This window comes from Corvus brachyrhynchos, unplaced genomic scaffold, assembly GCF_000691975.1.
Source record: "Corvus brachyrhynchos isolate BGI_N302 unplaced genomic scaffold, ASM69197v1 scaffold56, whole genome shotgun sequence".
Classification (NCBI taxonomy): Eukaryota; Metazoa; Chordata; class Aves; order Passeriformes; family Corvidae; genus Corvus; species Corvus brachyrhynchos.
This window is the reverse complement of record NW_008238664.1, coordinates 910,887-920,710: the sequence shown is the minus strand read 5'-3', so window position 1 is coordinate 920,710 and position 9,824 is coordinate 910,887. Positions and strand designations below refer to the sequence as shown.

The following is a 9,824-nucleotide window of genomic DNA, read 5'->3' as shown; positions in this document are numbered from 1 at the left end:
AGCGGTTTGGGCTGGGACCTCAAAGATCATCTTGTTCCCCCTGCCATGAGAAGGGACACCTTGCACTAGAGCTTCCATCCAGCCTGGCCTTGTCTTCTTGCGTATTTATTGTATACTGACTTTTGAGCTGACTTTAGAAATGGCTGATTGCGACTGCTGCAGCAAGGAAACATAAGAGATCCAATCTCCTTCCCCCCACCCTTGCACGTACTGGTGCACTCTTGAGGAACAAGCACCCTCCTGCCAGAATACACACCAGTCTCTAATCTGCCACCTTAAGAAAGGTGAGAGAGACATCTCTTTGGGCAAAAATGGAAAAAAAAAAAATTAACCGTGTATTTGATGAAACATTCTAGGTGTCATCTCCAGTCTGTTGTTTTCTCTGGCAGCCTCTACTCACTGCTTTTTCCTATTACTGTTTTCCCAGATTGCATACACTCATTTGTCTGTCCCTCTAGCACTGAGGGCAGCATGCAAAGCCCCCTTCCCAAAAAATCAAGCAACAACTAAAAACAAAGAAAGAAACAAAAATTAGAAGCTTGATAAAAATGGTATCAGCAAGGTGATGGAAACACTTCTGCATAAAAAACATCATCTCTTTAGTTCAACATCAGCTGCCAGAACTGCTGCACTTCCTCAAACACTGATGTTCTGGCTGGCTCACAGGTGAGCCCTGAAAGTGATGCTAATGGTTTGCTTGGTCAGGGTACACAAAGGAAGGAGAGGCAGTGAAGGAGCTGCCAGCTATGTCCCCTGCTTCAGGAAGCTCAGGAAATCTTTTCAGTTGTCCAAATTTGCAAGGGCTCTGGGATGATGGCCCTTCAGTGGATGTTTCTTTCTTACAGCTTGGCCTTTAATGACGTTAAAGGGCAAAAGGTTTTGATTGACATACAGCAGACCCCAGAGAGACTAATTACTCAGCCAGTCTCTTCTCCCTTACCCGCTCTTCTTGAGTATCTGCACAGAGTCTCTAAATTTAACCTGCAAATGCTAATAGTTTTCCTTTGCAGCACTGGATTTTTCCTCTTCAGGGCTTCTGCATGCACTTTCCATTTATGCAATGCTGATTCCCATAACAGCCAATAAGGGGTGGTATCATAGCATGACAAACTTATGTTCCCAGTCATGCCCAGAATTCGAATTGAATTATAAAGTCAGCCTGCGTTCATAAAAACAACGCTAACGAGCAAACGGAGCTTTACTGTGCTACATAACAGACACCACATATCTTTGGGTTGCTGTCAATTCTTTATGTAAGTACTTTAAATCCCTCAGACTTCTTTCTGCACACTATATAGTGAGTCTCTTCATAATCAAATAGTATTTAAAACATTTACTGCCTTGTTAAATCTAACAAGTTAGATTTACTGGGATAGTCACTTTCCCTAATAGCCAATTTAGTAAAACTCAATGTATTCATTGATGGATAAATATATAATAGGCAGTTGTTAAACTTTAATAAATATGTTTAATAGTCAGCTGGCATTTTCTCTCAATGGCAGCACTTCCTCTCAGCTGCCAACAGGAAATGCTTCTCCTGAATGTGCCAATTCAGCCCACATGTAGGGAATAAATTGATTTAAAGGAGCAAACAGGAGCATGAATTTCAGGTGGCTTTCCTCTGCTGCTTGTCACAAGAGGAGCAATAACTGAGGTTATCCTAAGCTCCTATCAAGACAGTCAGGTGTTGAATAGCACACTGTGTAAGGAAGAACATGAGCTAGTGTTTGTCTAGACTCCATACAGGCCATGGACCAGGAGAGGAAAGGCAGCTGGCTACCTGAAAATCATATAAATTATATTCATGTATTATTATTACAATTTACAGTCTTGCTGCACTCCTTGTCTCATGCAGATCATGTCACATTCTCTCACCCCACCCTGCAACTCTGTGTCAACACAACGCCTCAGCTTCTAGCTAGATCTAAAAAGTATACCCTTTTAAGGCTTTTGGGTACCTAAGGAAAGATTTTGGAGGAGTCCACATCATTAAAATCACTAAAAGCCTTTAAAAATCAGGCCCTTAGCTTAACTGTAGAACTTTATAACTAAACCCTGAAGGTTCCTGGATCAGTTCTCCTGAATGAAGGCAGCTGTTGCATGTAAATAAGAAAAACATACCAAAATATCATCAAAAGAGATGGTATTTGTATGCTGGATTGGGAAGTTTAATTATAGCCACGAGACACTCACCTGGGTGGGATTATACAGTTCCTGGAGTGGGCTTCTGGATCCTTTCCGACAGCAAATGTCCATCCCGAATGGATTTCTACGCATTACTGCAAGGGGAAATTGAAATTAGTACAGGTTAGCAACACTGGTTAGCAAGAAGCAACTGCAATACCTACAGTGAGAAAAGATTTTCTGACAGATCATGGGATTCTAGACAGTGTTGTCATTAAGTCCTAATTTTCTTTTCCCTAGCAATCGTCCAAGAGCTAAACCCTTAATCTATTGTGGAAGTTACTGAAAATAAAGGCTCCCTTGTAAAAGCTGCTATGCAACAACTCTCAGTTTGGGTGCACAAAAATTCAAGCATGGGGACCAAAGTAACACAATTTATCTACTTCTCTGATCACCAGGGAAGAGTCGGATGGATTCCTATAATCAGCACCTCTGAGAGGCAATGTCTGAGCCTCTCTCAGCCTAAGCACAGATGCACACAGGAACCTCATATTAAAAGACATGATTTTAAAGCTTTTGGCCTAACTCTTTGGTTTCACCTAGAACAGGTACTCATCAGTACACAACACACATACAGTCAAACATTGCTGCCCCTCTTGCCACAAACTATTTTGCTCTACATATTGCAACTGGAAATTTGACTGATCCGCAAACCAACACATGCTGTGTTATCCCCACTGAAGATCAGCAGGTTTTCAAACCAAAGGCTTTGTCAAAGGTCTGATCAAGGAGCATTTTGGATGACAAGAAAATTTTCAGGAGAGGTGTTGACCTGAGCCCTAGCAGGGATAGAGACCATCAGCTTCCAGTTAGACCTTTGTAGCCATAAAACTCTAAGAAGCCATTTGGCTCCAACCACCTTCTGTAGTCAAGAGGAAAACAAGAGCTTGCTGTGCTTCTAATCTCACATGGCCCACGTCATCCTCTGCTAACACTCTTCTGCCCCCAGCTCCCCCTGAGAACTACAGAAGGAGTATCAGGCTGTCAGACACCCACATCAGGCACTGCAGTGAGAGAAGATTTGTCTCATCAAGGTTTGATTAAGACATAACTAAAAAAACAAAGGAAAAAAAGAGATGTTTCTGCTGGGAACATCACGTTAAGCAGAGTCAGGCATGCTTTTACCACCTCTTGCCACATTTTGTAACCAGAAACTATTGAAGTGTGCTAGAGCAATGAGCTGCACCACTTGCAGACATGATATTGTGGGCTTCAAGCTAAGTCAGAGAATACAGTCCAGTAATGTTTTAATATTGAGGCCTAATACAGAATCATAATTGATACATCAGGTAATATAAACCACAGAAAACTCTACACAGTTTAATCTGGAAACATAACTGATTCCTTCACTCACTTCATATCTATTTTTCAATAGGAGGTAATTATCTAATAACATGCTGGGTTGCTTTTTCCCTAAGCAGACAGATTCCACGGGTCTTGTGGCAGGAGTCAGACATACTCAGTAAACAAACTGGCTTCAATTTTCTTCACAATGAAGACAGTAATGTTAGTAGAAGCAACAATTTTAATTGACACATTTAAACACTTGATTAAATTCTGAGCAATTTTAGTCCTGCCGACAAGTATTGAGATTCCTCCATTTCTGTGCTAATGTGCCTTCTTAAAAGATAACTTACAATGGGTTTTAAAAAGTTAAAACTTTAAAAATATTTTACATGACTAATGTCAGCTTCCAGAGCCTGGAGGTGGTTTCAGGAAGAAAATTTTAAAGTGTGGATGTGAGACATCCAGCAGCCATTCCAACTACAGAGCTCCTGTCCACCTTATCCTCCATCTGCATTCCTCCTCCATACTCTTATATCAGGAGCTGTGTCCAGAGAAGCTCTGAAAATCATTTTATAGGCCCCTCCTCAATAAAAAAATCTTTCCAAAATGAAGCCTTCTACTCGAGGGCAAAGCACATTAAAACACCACAGCAGGGGGAGAGGGAGAGGGGAACACTTCAGTGTATCCAGGTCATTACACTGTGATTAACTAAGGTCCTGCAACACTGATGCTTTGTTCCACAATGACAAAGAACAATAATTCTAGTGTGGTGTTCCCTAACTCGTTATTTCACTTTTCATTTCCATTAAATACAGAAAATAATACCATGCATAAATGTATCCATCCCTCCCTACTTCACTTAGCCAGCAGGTATCAACACAGCGACACTTTATATGCAGCAGTACCAGCAATAAAGATTAAATTATTTACACAACATGAAAGATTTGTTTCCAGATGTAAACAGACAATAAAGAAAGCTATCTTCCCAGCAAAAGCTAAATGCTAATGTAGAGCCTTAATCATAGAGGCGATTCAACCTATTTTATCATTTCCAATATTACTTAACTGGTTTGTTTTCATTAATAAAGCCTTTAGAATCAGACTGTGGGGTTAGCATAGCAACACTTGGTTCCCTGTTTATTGGTGTCAGGAGCAGCACGGCCTGATACAACTGTACACAGCACATCTGTGCACACCTGGAAAGTACTTGTGCCTGGAATTTAACTGTAGCATCAAAATAAAGGTGAATACTCCCCTCTCCTCAGCAGAAATCCCACCTGCACTGTTTGTACAACTGTCCTTATAATGTTTTTATATAGTTCACAACACTTTCTGGTATGTCTGTGGACAAACTCATCTCTCAGGGCTCCTGCAACCTGTTTTCAACCATCTCAGCTTCTCTGAAGCAGTGCTTCATTACGCCAATGACAAAACCTTTTGGGCCTGAACCTTGCCTATAGCACTCTGCAGTAAGAAATCTGTAGTGTGGAGAGTAACTGCAGCTCTACTAATTTTAACAACTCTTTCTCTAAAGATCTGTCACACCATTGTGGAAGTGAAAATTAAAAAATCAAGCCCTTTATCCTCACCAAATCTTCTTATTAGCATAGTAAATATCTAAATCTCCATTTTATGACTTGGGCTGATCTCCATACATAATTACAGTTAATTATAATCTAATGATATGTACTGCATATGCATGGGTCCAAGAACCAATCAAAAGATCATGTTCACGCACACTAGGAGTGTGAAGCAGCTGACAAAGAAATTTAGAATTCTTTAGGTTGTGAAAGACCTTTAAGATCAGCAGCATTCAGTGCCTTTAATGATTAAAGAGTATTGTAATACTGCAAGTGCAGCAAAAACATGAATCCCCTGAATTTAGCCAGGAGTGTGAACAACTGGATGAAATGTTAGTTTGTTACTTAAATACAAGAGCTGTAAGAACAAGACCTTTGTTCCATCCCCAGGACTGATTTGTCCAAAATGCAGTCTTGGCCCATCTTGCTAAAATACGTGTGGAACCACTAGCTATGAATCTAATAAGGAAGTTTGTAGAGGATGCTATCTAGGCACCAAATTTCAATTTCTCTAAAGAGAAAGATAAACAGCCCTGCTTATCAACACAATAATCAGCTGTGTATATACACACAGAGAAAAGGGAACTACGTGTGTAGGCCTTAAATCATCTCAGAATGGAAGCATCTGTGCACAGCTTCAACTTCCAGAAAACTCCATTTAGACCAGAGCAGGAATTTGACCTGTGAATTACAGTGCACTGAGCACAAGAACACTGAAGATCATTCACATGGAATCATGTGATCCAGGCTTAATCACCTCTCCTTGGCAGAAGGCATTTCTAATGCACTTGGTAACCTGCAAAGACCCTGTCCCACAATGGGACACCTCTGGAGAAAATACTGAATATAAGAAGCCACATCAATACAATTTCTGCCTCTCCCTATCAGGAGCTACAAAAAACTGAGACAGGGGACATGGTAGCACTTTTGTTGGGCAATTACTGGCCTAAAAAGGTATGTGAACACCGGGACTACCTAGACAAAGTGAAAGGGGGTGGGGCAGAAATGGGAACCAAGAACTTTGGAGACTGAAAACCATAAAGGTGACCTTCTCACAAAGTGTCAGAAGGGCAAATCAAACCATTTCTCACAAGTCTGTGTGGGGTCAAGTCACAGAGGAGACTCTGCTGGAAGAGATACAAAACAAAATGACAAAATAATTGCCACTTCTTCCACTGGACAGAGAGAGACAAAAAAGTGACATTTCAAGCGTGAGTGCATGCATTCAGCAGCCACCTCTATCACTACCATTCTACAATCTCACAGATGTCAGAGGTTCCAGTTTCCAAGAGTTCTGTATATTAAAAGTTCCCCAGCTGCTATTTAGCAACTGCCTCCCTACTTGATAACATTTGATTTACATTGCTTGTACTATTCTAATTACTAGCATGATAACAAAAGCCACATGTAAAAATTTTACCTCTGTTCATTGCCTCGTAAATTAACAGTCTCATATCACAAATATTTGAGAAAAGTTCTGAGGACATATTAATATTTAACTTTTCATTACACTGGTCTAAAGTACAAAGAACAAAATTCCCTCATACAGCATTGCTTAAAGCTGACATACATAATTCATTCCTCCTATTGGGACACAACTTTTCTCACTGAGGAGGAAAAAGTATGCACTGGCAGCAGTATGGCGAGACTCTGGTTGAAGATCAGATCCTGTTCTTGTTTTAGAGAAAAAGTCCAATATATTCCTCTTTTTGGTCTGATTGCTCTTCATTTTTGGTCTGATTTCTGCATGAGAGGCAGAAAATGGACAGTGTTCTGCCTGCTTGTTTTGGCTGAAGTACATTGCTCTCCAGCTAACCCATTGCTCTCCTGCTGCCCAACTGCCCCTAATTTCAGGCCAGAGTTAATGCTTTCCACGGAGCATCTTCTTGACAGCAAAGAGCAGGTACGTAACATAGTAGCTTTTCCTTGAGCTGTATCCCACTGGGTTAGGGCTGACCATTCACCTAAACATTCCCTACCCAACCTAGACAGAAAAATCAGTGCCACCTGGTCGAGGCAAGACAGCAGCATCAAAATGGTTACTTACATCTTTGCCATCTCTAGCCATGTTTACACAAGCTACTGCCTTCAAACTTCCTGAATTTTTAAACAAATCAGGAATAAATAATTACATCCACATTGAAAGTTTAGAGATTCTCTTCAGCTAAAGACCTGGACAGGTTTTTTCTTGCAGACTTCTGCTACAACCCCAAAGCAGCACAGAAAATTTCTTTTATTTGGTACATAGGATGAAGCATTGGAATACATATTTCAATAGTACACTAAACACGTTAACCACAGTAGACATCTGCAGCCCAGTCGTAAACATTCTTCTGTAAATGGTATTATGAAACAATGCTCTGTCTGTACTGGCAAGGATTATACTCAAGGAAAGCTGGTGATAATCCGAATCCAAACCAAGCAAGGTTCAATCCAACAACACTTTGCACACCCAATGTTCTTGAAGCATGATAAAACTCAGGGCAGAGTTGAAGTAAGTGACCCAAGGAAGTAGCCCTTTCTCAGAGCTCATCAGAGGTTTGGGACTGATTTTTTTTTTTTCCCCCCCAATTTTCAACATTCTGACTACATACCCTTCAGACAATTAGCTAAAATCATGCTGAACAAGCTTGTGATTAATAAATAGCTTGTTCTGCTTCAGGAAAACGAGCCTTCCATAATAATTTACAACAACTTCCTCTGCAAGACTTCACCCAAGTTTAAACCACAGGCAAAATAGGAAATTCAGCAACAAGAAGTCTAACTCATTTCAAAGGTCATTAAAATTCCTATGCTCCCTTCTCCAGAGCAATCAGGGTAAGGACACCAAACGGTATGAAAGGGTTAATTTTTAATCGGCAACCAGGAACATGAGGAGTGAATGCAAATGCTGTCACCCAGCACTGGCTACAAAGCCTGAGTAAGGAGACTTTGAGATAGCTCTCCAGGCAATGATTTATGAACACTAATCCTTCAGCAGGGGTTCACAAAGATCAACGGATTGATAGCAACATCTTGTGACATCTGGGGCCTTGTGCTTTGCTGCATTCAGCTCAGGATTTTAGACTAAATTATTGGTCCTTCATCTGGAGACCACAGGTACAAGGATTTATGACTAAACTCTTGTCTGGCCTCTTCTGATTTCTTAAGGCAACACTGCAGCTTTCTTCCCTGGAGCTTGAGAGATCTATTTTTAGAAAGTAAAAATCAGATTAGGTGTTGTATATAAGCATGCCAAAGTCTCAAATGCAGAGAATGTGACAATTCTTCTTCTTTATATCAATGGAGAACCAGATTTTACCTTACACCAGACAGTAACAATAAAAACAAGGGTTTACTTAGCCTGAGAAACAAGCAAAAATGGATCCAACAAAAGCAAAGGATAAAAACTAAAAGGAGTTCACACCTTAGTGAAATGATTACAGCTGAGAAGAGTAGGAAAGCAAGTTATGGGGCCAGTGACCAGCAAAGTAACAGTCCTGAGTTCACTGGCCAGAAAAGTAGAGGCAAAGAGTAGAGGCAAACAAGACCTATTAGTTGCTACAGACTGAATTCATGTTAGGAAGCGAGATTTCTATAAGCCACTCATTTAAGCTCCTACAATTAACAAGAGAGCCACGGCTGCAGAGATGGGCCACCCCACGTGGCTCTGGAGGTGGCTCCTCTCCCTTCCACTGACCAGCAACCTGAAATGGTTGAGGTTACATGAAATAAATCCTGGCACAGTAAGGAAATGAATCTCAACATTTGTTTCTGAGCTCTAATCACTAATTACAAAAGTTGTAAATGCCCTCCAAAGAATAGAGAGATATTTAATTCCTTTCTGCTTTAGACAGTTTTCCAGAAATAAATTTGTGTTTTATCCTGTTTGTTCTCAGATTAGCATGGGGATGGATTTAATTGGGCACAGTGGGGAAGTTAATATCCTTGGGTGAAATTATGCAGAGACTTAGATCCTTGGTCACCCTACGGACATTGCATGTGGCATAAATTAGTACACCATCTTTCCCGTTAATGAACAATGAGAAACTTTTTTCCAGCAGTTTTTAAAAATGTTAATCTATACAGCATTTCTTTAGAAGTCTCAAGAACTTATCCACAAACCTAAATCAAGAGACTTTTCCACAGGCTTTACTTCTCCCATGAGGAGAGCTCTATTTTGTTTATCTCTGGAACACACAGGCTTCCTTTAAAGCAGCAAGTTTTTGTGGGTGCAAACTACAAACTATATTAGACTTGGTCAGAACTCTTCTGATACAACCTTGTTTTCTCTGGCAAGAAATGCAGATCGGGGAGCATCACAATATTTCACAGGTCCATTCTGGATAGATCACTGACCACCTCAGCTGTCTGCTCACCTCTGAGAATGCCGTAATTTATGCCACCAAAATATGTCACCAAAGCCAGATGTTACAAAATATTGATCAAAATAGTATATTTCTTTTCTCAATGAACTAAGTGTTCATAAATAAATTTTAAAAATTTTACCATCTACATCAACTTAACAATTAATTTCCCCTTTTTTTTCTATCTCGAATGCAACTTTCCACAAATGAAGTTAGAAGCTTAGGAATTATGCCTTGAACTACAACTATTTCACAAACAAACACGTGCATTGCAAATTTGCATGAAGGGACACTGTGGATCCAGTACATCAAATGCAAAGAAAAAAACTCTTTCTGGACATCACACTTTTTCCTACTTTTCCACTACAAGTCAGCCATGTGTTCTGCAAAATGAGACTGCAATAATCTGGTAAGGTAGGAAAATTTC

At 40.2% G+C, this 9,824-nt stretch overlaps 1 protein-coding gene across 2 annotated transcripts in view; it reads right to left on the bottom strand.

The window, feature by feature from the left end:
• The window catches only part of CHST11 (carbohydrate (chondroitin 4) sulfotransferase 11), a 193,281-nt gene that overhangs the window by 89,844 nt on the left and 93,613 nt on the right, over window positions 1-9,824 (bottom strand). For both annotated transcript variants that reach the window (XM_017737912.1, XM_008636379.2), the window contains one exon: window positions 2,194-2,279. In XM_017737912.1, the coding sequence (XP_017593401.1) occupies window positions 2,194-2,279 (86 nt within the window). The remainder of the gene's footprint in view (window positions 1-2,193; window positions 2,280-9,824) is intronic.